General features: G+C 41.1%; 1 protein-coding gene across 1 annotated transcript; it reads left to right on the top strand.

The window, feature by feature from the left end:
* Positions 1–2648: 2648 nt before the first annotated feature.
* On the top strand, positions 2649–11598 carry ESM1 (endothelial cell specific molecule 1). The gene is made up of 3 exons (XM_047731598.1): positions 2649–3327; positions 6599–6751; positions 10091–11598. The coding sequence occupies exons 1-3, from the start codon at positions 3027–3029 to the stop codon at positions 10186–10188; spliced, it is 552 nt and encodes a 183-aa protein (XP_047587554.1). The 5' UTR covers positions 2649–3026; the 3' UTR covers positions 10189–11598.
* Positions 11599–13580: the final 1982 nt, after the last annotated feature.

Genomic DNA, 13580 nt, shown 5'->3' with positions numbered 1-13580 from the left:
AGGGTGCTAGTCCCACTCTACACAATGACAAAATGGAGGTTTAGAGGTGTTAAACTAGGTTTCCCAGACTCTTAGGTAGGAAGTGACAGAATAGTGATTTGAATCCAGCACTGTCAGAATCCAAAATTTATAGCAAGACCAAAGTGATGTATGGACTGGATCTTGCCTATAAGAAATAAGGGTGCATATAATGTTTTTATAATTTGAATGAAGCACAAGCCAACATTTAAAAATTCAGGTATTACATTTGAAAGTCTGGATTCTACCTTCTCTTTAAAAAAAAAAAAATAGAAATTGGGGCCTAGTGGGCTCACATTCCTACAGGACAGCAGCCAGCCTCTCCTAGGGAAGGCCACTCCCCTTAGTGGAGGCATGTGCTCTAAGATGAGCAACTCCTGCCCAGTCCCATCTCCATCTGGTTTACCTTATCACTTTACCCACTTGGGCCACCAGACTGGTATCTGTGTATGTTTGATTTTGCCATCCTTATTCCAGTTTCCAGGAAGAATCTGTTTTAGGACTTGAGTCTGGTCTTCCCCATCTGCTAACTTCATGTCCTTGGACAAGTTACTTAACCCCTCAAGGTCTCAGACTTCTCACTTCTAAAGTGGGGATAAGAATAGTACCTTCCTTTTGAGGTTGTTTGGAAAATTAAATATGGTAATCCATGTAAAGTACTCTGCATGGTGTCTGACACAAAGATTTCTACAATAGTTAGATATTATTATTAATCATTATTCCAATTAATCACTCCTTCCTCACAAAGTGGTATCCAGTAACCTTTTCCAAGGTCAGCCTGACTCGTAAATAAAGTCATCAGAACCATTAGCCATGGAAACATCGCTATGTGGTAATAGGCAATGGAGCATGTAGCTTTGACAGTAGACTGACTTGGCTCAAGTTCCATCCCGGACATTTGGGGACCTGAGATAATTATTTAAACTCATTCTGACTTAGTTTCCTCATTCATAAAATAGGCATGAAAACAGTACTTTCTTTATGAGATTGTGGTGAGAAACGAGTGAATCAATACACGTGAAATGCTTCCGAATGGTGATGGCACCCAGCGTGTCCTCAATGGTGATACCCACTACTGAAAACAACAAAGCAGGGTGAGCACTTACTAAGCACATGTTTGCTTCTGGAGAGTGGCAGACAGAATATTTCCAATTGGATTCCAAGGAAAAATTTGGGAAATTGAAAGCAAGACTCTTACCTTGACTTCCCACCCTCTCAGTTCCCTGGATTCCAGATCCTGTTCCTTCCATTTTCCTAAAATTGCGTTTTTGAAGGCTCATCATCAAGTCCCATGCAACCGCCTTAGCCTCATCTTGGAGTGGGGTAAGAATTTCAGAGGTCAGGGCTGCCTGGGTGGCTCGGTGGGTTAAGCCTCTGCCTTCAGCTCAGGTCATGGTCTCAGGGTCCTGGGATCGAGTCCCGCATCGAGCTCTCTGCTAGGCAGGGAGCCAGCTTCCTCCTCCCTCTCTCTCTCTCTCTCTCTGCTTGCCTCTCTGCCTGCTTGTGATCTCTCTCTATCAAATAAATAAAATCTTAAAAAAAAAAAAAAAAGAATTTCAGAGGTCAACTAGCCTAAAACTGGCAATTCTCAGAAGAGGACATGGAGGCTGAGAGAAGTCCTGTGGCTTGCCCAAAGTTAATTTGTGACAGACCAAGAGTCATCCATCAACTTTATGGGTTGAGTAGTTGCTAGATGACAGTGGGTTTATATTGATTTTTATTTGACAAGCGAGGGGTGGGACTGGGGACCCAACACACAGCTGGTGTAAGAGCTCTGCTCTCTCCTCTTTTTCATCTTGCTCCTTCTGGCCCATGATCCTTGTTCCATGAGGCACTGGTCCAGCTGATACTATAAGAGGACTGCTTTGTCTTCCCCAGTGGGACATAGGCCCTGTGACCCTCCATAGCTTGAAGACCCTGTTTCCCGATGGGTAATGTTTTCCCTTCCCTGTGACTTGCCTCTCTGGGCCATGTTCCGATTTCCCTGCTGGCTCACTTGTTTCCTTGGGCTGGCTGCCTTGCTTGGTGGTTTTTAGTGAGGGCTCTGGTAGATGCCAGGAGTGAGGGGAAGAGCTCTGGAGGGGCTCAGTCATTGGACAGGCAGACTCAGTGATGGATGAGCCCTCTCCCCAGGGAGTTTTGGGTCAGAAGAAGTCCAACTGATAAGTTTTTTCCAGAACTGAGTTACCCAGAAACAGTGCCAGCAACATCTCACCTCTTCTGTGGGTTTCGTATTGATATTAAAGAAAATTCTCGGTTGCACGTCTTCTTAGAAATACAGCTCCAACCATGATAAACTCAGATGCATGGGCTACGAATTGTTTTAGAGATAACATTTGAGGGGAAGGGTGGGAGGAAGGAAGAGAGGGGTCCTTAAAAAATCCCTTTCAAAATATTTTCTTTCTTCTAAGTATTGAAAAGGCACAATATAACCCTTTCTTCTTCCAAATGATCTCACAGCTATTTATTGAGGGGAAATACCAAATGTTTATTTATTTTGTTTAAAGGAGCTTCTTTCGTCCTGATGATTCACGACGATATCATTTTCCGCCCCACGACAGAGGCTCTGAGACAAAGCCACAGCCCAAGTGATATACTGGTGTCAGAACAATTCCTGTCCTGAAGGAGGGTATGCAACCTTCTTTATTCCCCCTTCACAGACGTCCTTGAGCCCTTGAGACGGATGTGAGCGAGTTTTTCAGTGCTCATGCAAAACAACCATCTAAACATAACAGATGACATCAGCTTGGGCTTTTCAATTCCTGGATGGCAGCGGCGTGTTAATCCAGCCTTCATCCTGGATTTCATAAACTAAAACAAGAGAGCCTGGCAAGAGGACAGCGCTGCTGCTGGGTTGAGGAAATTGATGACGGGGAAGCATGCGGGCAACCCAGTGTATAAAACTCATAAACGTGTAGGCAGAGGCTCAGCTACCACTTTGGACAGCTGCTTCCCGCCAGCAAAGACCACCCCGCCCGCGGGCAGCCGAGCCAGAGCCTTCGGGGAACATGAAGAGCCTCCTGCTGCTGGCCACGCTCCTGGTCCCTGCGCACCTGGCGGCGGCCTGGAGCACCAAGTATGCGGTGGACTGCCCCGAGCGCTGCGACAGCGCCGCGTGCAAAAGCAGCCTGCGCTGCAAGAGGACAGTGCTGGACGATTGCGGCTGCTGCCGGGTGTGCGCCGCGGGGCTGGGCGAGACCTGCTACCGCACCGTGTCGGCCATGGACGGCGTCAAGTGCGGCCCGGGGCTCAGGTGTCAGTTTTACAGTGAGGAGGATGACTTTGGTGACGAGTTCGGTATCTGCAAAGGTAAAGGGTGACCTCTCGCTTCTCCCCGCCCCCGAGGGGAGGGGGGCACACTGAGGGCTTTCAGCCTGCCTGGGAAGTGCGGAGGCTTCGCAGCCAAGGACAAGAGGGAAAATGCAGGTGGCTTAGGGAGGAGGCCCCTCACAGGTATTGCGACGAGAGAGGGAGCGAAGAGGAACTCTGCAAAACAGCGGCCGAACCCAGGGTGCAGCAAGGCACAGAAAGCAACAGGTCATTTCACTCCTTATGTGGAGGAGATTTAAGAAAAAACTTGCAATGAAAAATTGTGGGACCTCCCTTTCTGGAAAACTTTAGGAACTTGATGGGTAATCTGTTTGGATGGTTAAGGTTCTTTATTTTCTGCAACACAGTGATTACAGAGGTCTGCCCTAGATAACCTTTCAGGGGTGTCTAGCCCCGGGCTTAGGGATTCTTTGATCTTGAAAGGGTCCACGGGTTGGAGGGCATCTCTCAAGATCAAATATTTCTGATGAACGCTAATGCATTTTGTGAAATAGGGTGGGCTTAAGTCATCTAACAGAATGACTCACATTCTTTAAAAGAGGGTACCCTGAAGTATAAAACAAACCCCATTCCACTTTATAAAGGTGTTTGGTCATCTAGAAAAACAGTAGATGGTTTAAGACAAGTAAAAATAACAGTAAAGAAAAATAAAAATGGAAGTCTGTAAAGAATGAGAGTTTACAGACTTAAAGAAGAATGTCACCAGGTTGAAATCATAACTAAACAATGTAGTTACACAGTTACACAATTTATTTCAGACTTAGTGACTGTAGTTTAAAATGTTTAGAATCAAAAGAATGGTGGTTTTAAGATACTCTATAAACGGATACCTCATGATCTCATCATTAAAAGCCATTATCAAGATGAAACACATATGCTATAGCCCCATTCATCAGTTCTGTAATAAAAAGAAGCCTTTAAAATGATTAAAGGGACTGAGAAATTTATTTCTTATATTTTCTTTCTTATTTCATTCTTATGTTTTATGTATTTAATACAGTTGTTTTCCTTCACGAATCATAGCCATTCACCATCGAGACAGTCTCATTAATTCACCTACCTTTTAGACAAATATGTTATAAATTAATTTACCTTTTAATCTACAATGTATACTGAATTTAGAAAATAAATGTTTGGACTATTAGGAGAATCTTATTTTTTTGTCCCGTTTATTTTTGTTTATAACCAACGAAAGACAGAATATTGATGAAGCATTTTTTGGTGAACACTCACAAACGTTTAGGCTGACCAGGATCTGTATTTTCTGTAAATCACAGGATTTCACAGAAGGAAGTTAGGGAGCAAGCGGTTAACACAATCATACTATGATATAGCAAGTATACGCAGGGGATTGCTTTCTCTCTTGGCATAAAAATCACCTCTGTAAATGTGATTGTAAATGCAATGTCACCTCTGGGGAAAGAAACATTGCAAGGCATCTGGGATCTTTAGCAGTCGCACATTCTACTGAATGAATGAGGTAGCTGTTAATGGGATCGATTTTTTAAATGTATTTTAAAATGTTCTTTCTGGCAGCTTCAGACTGCAAGTGAGTCTAGTTTCGAACGTTTTTCTCTCTGCTGGACATAGTGACCCTGCGTGAACCTCTACAACTCTACACAGGGATGTTGAGTTTTGCTGTGGGCAGACTCCCTCCTTCAGCTGTTTCACAGAACATTCATAGGAAAACTGTATACTTTAGCTGCACCTCCAGATGCTTTCTGAATATTCAGATGTTTGGCATTATGCTGCTGGGTTAACAGCCAGCCAGCCAAACACATTTTTACTGAACACCTGCTATCCACCAGTGCTATTCAATACACTGGGGGTTTCAGTAGAAGCGCAACTGAGACTTTGGCTCATGTGTTAGTGTTCGATATCACCTAGAGACACAGTCAAATCCCAATCCTGTGTGCTTTTCTGCAAGAGGCTTTTTAGGATCCTTTTTAAGGATGGTTCTTCCCAACAGAGAAGCTAATGTTTAAAACTAGACTCCTCGGGGCCCCTGGATGGCTCAGTTGGTTGGGCGTCTGCCTTCAGCTCAGGTCATGATCCCAGAGTCCTGGGATCGAGCCCCACATCAGGATCCCTGCTGGGCGGGGAGTCAGCTTCTCCCTCTCCCTCCTGCTTGTGCTGTCTCTCTATCTATCAGATACATAAAATCTTTTGGAAAAAAAAAAAACAACAACAAAAAACAGATTCCTCTGTAATCTGAAGAGTTAAAGTGAGAAGACTTCTAAATCTCTTCTAAAAATAAATATCATTAACATCTACCTTGGTCATTCTGTGGGATATTCGATTGGGAAGGGCTCAGCTGCTTCACTACTTACAAGAATGTTCTCATGCCCAGAGAATAAATATTCTGCATCTATTCTGCTTGGTTGTTAAAGACTGGGTCATCGGGGGGAAAAAAAAAAAAAAAGACTGGGTCATCTATAGGGATATTGCTTATGTCTTAAGACCCTGCATTTGTAATAAATGGGTTCATCGTCTTCTCAGTATCACATGTTAAGTCTGAGTATGAACATACTGAAGTTTTAAATGCTTCCAGATTTGGGGAGGTATACAGGTAAATTCTCAGCTCTCCTGTTTTTCTTAGTATGTTGCATCTTGGATCTGCAGAAGGCTCTCCTAGTAAATCCTCTTAACATCCGGGGGAATTGGGTAAATTGTGCTGCCATTTCAACAGAGAAAGAGTGGACTGAGGAGGGATCACTTCATGGAGAGCTGGCATGACACCCTTCTTGGCCGCTGGCTAGGGTGGATGGAGTCCTTTCCTATCCATCCAAAATATTACGTTGTTTGTGAAGACAGTGGATTCAAAGGCAGCATCACATCCTTTAAACTCTTTGAGAAGCTGATGCATGTGTCTGTTCCATTGCCCACTTCACTCAGCTGTCACAGGAGTCATCTAAGGAAATTATGAGAACGCACCTGTCTATTGGTATCTAAGGAAAAAGTGAACAGAATTGTCTGGTTCAAGGATGTTGGTTATGCGTAGCTGCCTTTAACTAAACTTCACGGCAGGACACGGCAGCTGAGGTGTCCGTGATCTGGTCTTAGTGTGTGATTTGTGACTTTAAGTACCAACTCCCAAAGCTTGGGTTTTTTTTCAAGAATTGGATTTTTCCTGATGGTCAAAATTCGTGAGGTTTGTTCAGAATCTGGAAGCCGTGCGCGCAGGGGCTATGAGACAGCAGTCTTGTACCCAAAGAGTGGCTCCCTCTCTAAACCTTCCCTTTGTCCTCAGAGTGCCCCTATGGCACCTTCGGGATGGAATGCCAGGAGACCTGCAACTGTCAGTCAGGCATATGTGACAGAGTGACCGGCAAGTGTCTGAAATTTCCCTTCTTCCAATATTCGGTAGCCAAGTCTTCCAACAGGAGATTTGTTCCTCACACAGGTAAGAATTAATTTCAGTATAAACACTGGAAAAATAACCCCATTTTCAGTTTGAATAACTCAAGAAATATAGATTACAAGCTTAAAGCATGGGTTTGAATGATTTTTTTTAAGTTTCCCCAGGGAGAAAGGGTGGTGGTTGAGTTTGGTTGTTGTTGCTGGTTTTTCTTTTTTTTTAAAGATTTCATTAATAATTTGGGGGATTATACATTTTCCCGAAAGTTTACCCTGTTTTATGAAGAATAAATATGATTGATTACCAAAACACCTGTAATAAGAAAATAACCCAGATATATAAAGTTCTTCAAATTCTTCAGTGATCTGTTTTATATTCATACTAGACAAAGCTACTTCTCTCTCAAGTTCATGTAGAAAAAAATACACTCAGGAATTTATCAGATAAGGGTTAAGAGCCAAGATAGAAATTATAGAGCATTTCTTCTTTTTTTTTTAACAAAATGGGAGTATTTAAATGGAATATTTCCAAGCATGCATTTTTATGGATGTTGGAGAGGATAAGAGACAGTAACTGTGATTGAAATTTGGGAATTATCTCTAAGCCTTTGAGCGAAATTGTAGTAATAGTCACATGATGCTTGTTCATGCATGTGTATTTCGGATCCCGGTTGTTAAAATGTGAGAAATACAACATATCAAAGGGTGCTATGGACATATTTGGTTATCTTATGCAATAAATGGCCAGTATGGTAAAGCTTCATTAAATTGAAAGTAGCTCATTTAAAACAACATATAACCATAGAAACTGCAGTATCAACAAATGATACAGTTGCCTCCCTCCTTACATACAGATAGTTGACAATCCAAGTCCGTTTTATTTAGCTTTTGTTTCTGGTGCTTTGTGCTTCAAGTTAACTAAGATTTGAAATATTTGGCAAATGTACTGCTTCCCAGCTTTACCTCCTCCTTACACATGGATATAATTAAGTACTTTAAAAGAGGAAATACTGTATTTTTAAGTGAATTTTTATGTTGAAGTGGGATTATGCCCTTAAACATCAATTTAAAAGAACTACCCCACCCCACCTTTAAAAGCTATTAGGAAGGTATCTTTGTGAAAATTTGATCTGGAAATTAAGATTATCATTAATATTTTAAGTACTTATGACTGTCCTATAGTCCTTGAAAAGCAAAATGGAAAAAGTTTGTGTTTTAAGTCCTAAAACAAAATTTCATATTGAGGTAATATTTACATAACAGAAAATTAACCATTTTGAAGGGAACAGTTCAGTGGGAGTTAGTACATTAACAATGCTGCATAGCTGCCCCTTCAGTCCAGTTCTAGAACACTCTCACCATCTCAAAATAAAACCCCACTATCCATTAAGCAGTTGCTCCCATTCCTCATAATCCACTCCCCAGCCCCTGCTAACCATCAATCTATTTTCCAAGACCTACACATTTTTTTAATGATTTGATTAATTCAGTACAGGTTTGAAACCTATTGTCTTAGTACAGCTAGCTATGTCAAACACTTGCATCTTCTTTTGTCTCATCTTACTTTTTTTAAAACTGCAGGCTACAGGGGTGCCTGGGTGGCTCAGTGGGTTAAGCCACTGCCTTTGGCTCAAGTCATGATCTCTGGGTCCTGGGATAGAGTCCTGCATCGGGCTCTCTGCTCAGCAGGGGGCCTGCTTCCCCCTCTCTCTCTCTCTCTGCCTGCCTCTCTGCCTACTTGTGATCTCTGTCTGTCAAATAAACAAATAAAATATTTTAAAAAAAAACTGCAGGCTACAGAGTACTTTGAAGAACCACTTTTGTATTCCTCTTCATTCATTTATGGTGGCACCTAAACCTTTCCCACCAAGAGAGAATTGATTTCCTTGTGAATCTGGTGTTTAGGATGAATGTTTGGGAGGCCCGTGAGAGCAGCTTTGGAATTATCTTAAGGAAAGGAACACCCGTCCCTCCCACTGCACACCCAGCCACATATCTTCTTCTCCACTGGACTTTGGTGCAGTCTCTTTCCCTTGAGCCTGTCACCCTCTGTCATTTGCATGCACATTTGACAGATCTCTTGACTACTATATAGATGCTTTGGACACAGATATTTTGCTGGGTGGAGGTTATATTACGGGTTACACAAAAAAATATTTCTATGCCCAACTTACATATCAAGATTCTTAATAGAAATTCATAGGGAAAACATTTTCTGACCTAAGGTGTTTGCTTTCATTAGCTAAAGGGACGGCAAAAGATGGTTACTAGTGTGATCTTGGTAAACCTTAGGTTCAGGCTGGAGAGCAGAATGTCCTAAAGTCTTCACAGAAAGGCTGCACTGGAGCTCCCCTGCTCAATGGTGCATCACCTCTGTTGGACTTGCCAGGGCGCATGTGCCACTGTTTGTAGGAGGGGACTTGGGGGCTCAGTCTTGCAATAGCCTTCATATCACCCCTACACAGATCCGTTTACAAAGCCTTTGTCAGTGGTTCCAAGGTCCATCTGCACAGGGACTTCTTGGTCCCTTCCATACCCTAATTCCAGGAGCTTATCTTCTCTAGCTTTCCTCCCATTGGCTACTATATTCTTGGCAAGTGGGTTTCCTGCCTTCCTATTTCCATTTGTTGTTGTTGTTCTTGTTTTTGTGAGATTTCCAATTTTCTAAGTCTGGGAATTTGCAAGGCAATTTTTTTAAGGGGAGTTGGGGACTGTAAGATCTGGAATATTTGATTACTTGGCACACATTCCTCTGCCGGGCTGCAACGACCCTACAGCATTCCATATTAAGACGTGCACTGTTGAAGCAAACACACCTTGCTACTCTCAGAAGCAGACAAATTTCACTTTGGAAAAATTCTAAATATTATAAACTTTTATGCAGAACAAAAGCTATCTTTAGAAAAGTTCCCTCCTTTGATCTGCATCTGCTTTCTGGGGCCACACAATAAGCTAAGCCTCTTATATACCAGATAGTATGAAAATCTTACTTAGAGATCTATTGTTACATTTGTTCATTCCATAAGTATTTATTAAGCACCTACTATGTTCCAGGCACAGTAGCCGTGAATAAAGCAAAGCCCCTGCCTTCTCGGAGATGATATTCTAGTGGTGGAGTGAGATAACACATGAAAAAAAAATGACAAATGCATGTATAAGATAATGTCCAGTGCTGATAGGTATTTAAAGAGAAATCATTCAGGGGGTGCTGATGTGAATGGGAGGTGCCAATTTACAGAGAGTGGGCGGATACAGTGAGCACAGACTCTTTGAATCTATTAAGGACTTTATTGTACGTCCCTCGTAATACAAAAGTAAGATAAAACTGTTCTTCATCTTAGAGTTATAAACATCTGGACATGATTTGTATTCCTTCTAATTTTAGAGCATGACATGGCATCTGGAGATGGCAACGCTGTGAGAGAAGAACTCGTAAAAGAGAATGCCCGCTCTCCTGTAATGAAATGGTTAAATCCTCGCTGATCCTGGGTGGGATTTCTGAGAGAAGACTCTTATTTTAATGATCATTCAACACACAGCCAACATTTTAGGAACTGTCTAGATTATAGCATACGGACGTGTGATCTTGGAAGGCCAAGTGTGTGGGTCCAGGAAAAAAAAAATGTAGGCTACTAACAACCCATAAAATGCATATGACTGAACACTTTTAGATATTTGTTAAATATTTGAATGCATATACATTTGTTAAATATGTGTTTATAGTAATACCGAAGAACTGAAAATGCAATTTAGATAATCTTAATGTGAATGCAGATCAGCCAAAGAGAGAGCTAGCCAAAGCTGAAGACCAGAGTGAGTCCACATGTCTGTGACTCGGATGTACACTGATGTTGGGATACAGGATGGTGGGAGAGTTAGGAGTGAGAGAAGGGGGGGCAGGGTGGAAAAGTATGATAATTAGGTCTTCCTTGTGGTAACATCAATAGAGTTTAGTTGTGCTTCTTATTTACTTCGGAAAAGTCAACACAAAACAATCCCTGAAGGAAGTGGGATGTTTGAGTCTTGTGGGAGGTTGAGGAGCAGCCTTGAGTAGAGGCAGATTTCAAAGGGCTGCTACTTGTCATGCCCAGCTTACCTTATCTGAAGGATGATTCTGAGGCAGAGGGCAAATGTACACTCTCATAAATGGTTTTAAAGAATGTCACCCCAGACTGAGAGAGCTAGGAAGTATTTTGCCCACTTGGAGGAGATGTGAAGGCAAATATTTATATAATTTTGTAAACAATTATGTTAGTCTGAGTCACCCTCCATACTCATCCTTAATCACCTTGAGAAGATGAACGAAATACTATTTGTTAAAATGGGTAAAAGTGTCCAAACACCCGAGGTAGGGTAAATTTATTATTAATAATTATAGCAATATTAATAGTAATAAGCATAAGAGAAACCTAGAAAAAATTAGTCATTATGGATTTATAAAATCTCAGAAAATGAGCAACAGAAGAAATTTATTTAAAAGTGTAGTGACTTAGATGAGTTTCAGATTTAAAGTAGAAAATACTTTTTTAGGAGGTTTGGAAAAGAGTCAGTTTTCAGTAGGAAATGTCAACTTTAAAATATTGTTCATTTTCTTATTTTTCTTTCCTTTAAAGTTGGTTGATAAGTGGAATTATGAGTACACTTGGGAGGACCTTAGCACAAATAGGACTGTTGTACTAGGTTTTGTTAGGAAATATTTGCAGAAGTATTTTATTTGGAGTGAAGATTATTTAAGAATTATTTCACTATTTACCTATATTTTATTCTCAGAGTTTGCCAACAGAGTTGTGAATGTGTGTGTGTGGGAGGGTCTTTGAATGTAAGCTGAATAAGCTGTTAGGATATGTTTTAAAAGGCAAAGTTTATGATTGTTCAATAAAAAATAAGACAGCTGCTTCGAGTCCATTCATGACTTTGTTAAATCATTAAATTATTTAAAAGATTCATCCAATGAATTGGAACTCTTGTATGCATATTAAACGGAGGCTTCTGAACTGACATTGCTGCTACAGATGAGCATTTTCTGTCAAAACTTGAGGCTATTTTTTCTTTGCCTCACATTTTTGGTCTTCTCGTGCCTTACAACCTCTTGAAAAGCAGGTCCTCACATAATATCTCATCCTATAGAGGCAAAAACAAAAGAAGTCTTCTGTTAGTGTCTGAAGGTGCTTACTCTTTAGAAGACGTAGGCAAAGACGAACATTTCAGTGCGTGTATAAAAGAATAGAGCAGGGAGCCTGGGTGGCTCAGTCGGTTAAGCACCTGACTTCGGTTCAGGTCACAATCTTGGAGTCTGCTTATCCCTCCAGTCCTCCCCCCTCTGGTGCTCTCTCTCTCTCTCTCTCAAATAAATAAATAAAATCTTAGGGGAAAAAAAAAGAATAGAGTAGCCTTTAGCTTTGTAGCTTGAGAGTATCGTATCCAGCAACAGGATAAGTTCATTCAGCCTTGTGATGGGCAAATTAGGAAAACATTTAAATGAATCAACACAACGCTAAAAAACATTGTCTATACTAGCAAAAACATCAATTTACCTGAGTTAATCTTTTTCCTTTTTTTAAGATGGAAGAAACTGGATGTGAATGAGATAAAAAGTTATATCAACATAAGATACTCAAATTATTATTAAATTAGAGTAATGATTTAATCAAATCAAATAAAATTAAATTAATCACTTTAAATTAATTAAGTTAATCAAATCATTTAAATTGATTGAAGTAATTAAAAATTACTTTACCAGTGTGCAGTGAGGTTCAGGACATGCTATCAGAGAGTGAGGTTACTTAAAGATCCCCAACTTGGCCTGAAGCACAGGTCACAGCCCAAATATTCCTTGGGGAAGGGTGGATCGTGGAACAAAGGGGACCATGCCAGGACTTGCCTCTTTTCACACTCTGCAATAGGAGAGACCATAGGCAATACAATGGAAAAGGTGGGCTCATCTGCTCTCAGGTGCAGGTATGTTTTCTAGCTATCCAGCTTCCTGGTACCGGGACCTCTTTGTGCCTTTCACTCCCAACACTAGTCCCTGTCCATCCCACATTGCTCTGTAGCCTTCTGACTCTATTCTTCAGAGAAGCTAATGGAAAATCTTTGGATTTTGCACTTTTTGATTGCAATATTTTTGAGCATGCTATTTTAAACTATACGCATATCATAGGATTAATGCACTGTGTTTGTTATGAAATATATACTCAAAGTGGAAATTTTTAAGAGATAAAAAATAAATATGAAGGGGAGTTCTGAGATGTTTTTTCCTGCACCATTATAGACATCCCAGGAAACACTGGAGAAGTAAAAGAAAATGCCCTATGTCAGTGGTCTCCAGTGAGACTCGACCTCATTTGATATTGAAGAGAAACCAAGCTGGCACATATTCCACACAATAAATATTTCTGGAATGAATGGATTAATAGATGGATGATGGATGGATGGATGGAAAGATGGATGGATGGATGAATGAAAGTGTGGTTTGGTAGAGAGATGGATAGAAGGATGTTTGGGAAGAAAGATGGGTGAGTGAGTGGATGTCTGGAGGAATGAATGAAGAAAGGAATGAATGAATGAATGAATGAATGAAGCAGGTGATAGGCCTATCTCCAGCAGAGCAGGTGGAGCAGATGGCCTCCCATCCCTTTCACCTGCCAGCTACCATCTCCCCAATGGCTATTATCCTGCCTATTGGGACCTGAGGAGATTGAAAAACATGGGAACATATGTGACAGTCAGTGTATCTGACAAATACAGTTGCCCAGGGCAACAGAAACAGGGAGTGCTTCTCCATCAGGCAATGAGGACATTACTTGTGGTAACAAAAAGTGTAAGGTAATTTTAGTGGTAGTCAGATTGAGTTGTCATTTTCTGTGAAAGGCAAC

The sequence above is a fragment of the Lutra lutra genome, chromosome 5 (assembly GCF_902655055.1).
Source record: "Lutra lutra chromosome 5, mLutLut1.2, whole genome shotgun sequence".
Taxonomy (NCBI): domain Eukaryota; kingdom Metazoa; phylum Chordata; class Mammalia; order Carnivora; family Mustelidae; genus Lutra; species Lutra lutra.
The sequence above is the reverse complement of the archived record's forward strand: the minus strand, read 5'-3'. Positions and strand labels throughout refer to the sequence as shown.

Bases quoted from the DNA above. Each gene is read 5' to 3' on its own strand.
- ESM1 (XM_047731598.1), top strand. From the start codon at position 3,027: ATGAAGAGCCTCCTGCTGCTGGCCACGCTCCTGGTCCCTGCGCACCTG. The intron at 3,328-6,598 runs GTAAAGGGTGAC...CTTTGTCCTCAG, and splicing joins CGAGTTCGGTATCTGCAAAG to AGTGCCCCTATGGCACCTTC. The intron at 6,752-10,090 runs GTAAGAATTAAT...TTCTAATTTTAG, and splicing joins GAGATTTGTTCCTCACACAG to AGCATGACATGGCATCTGGA.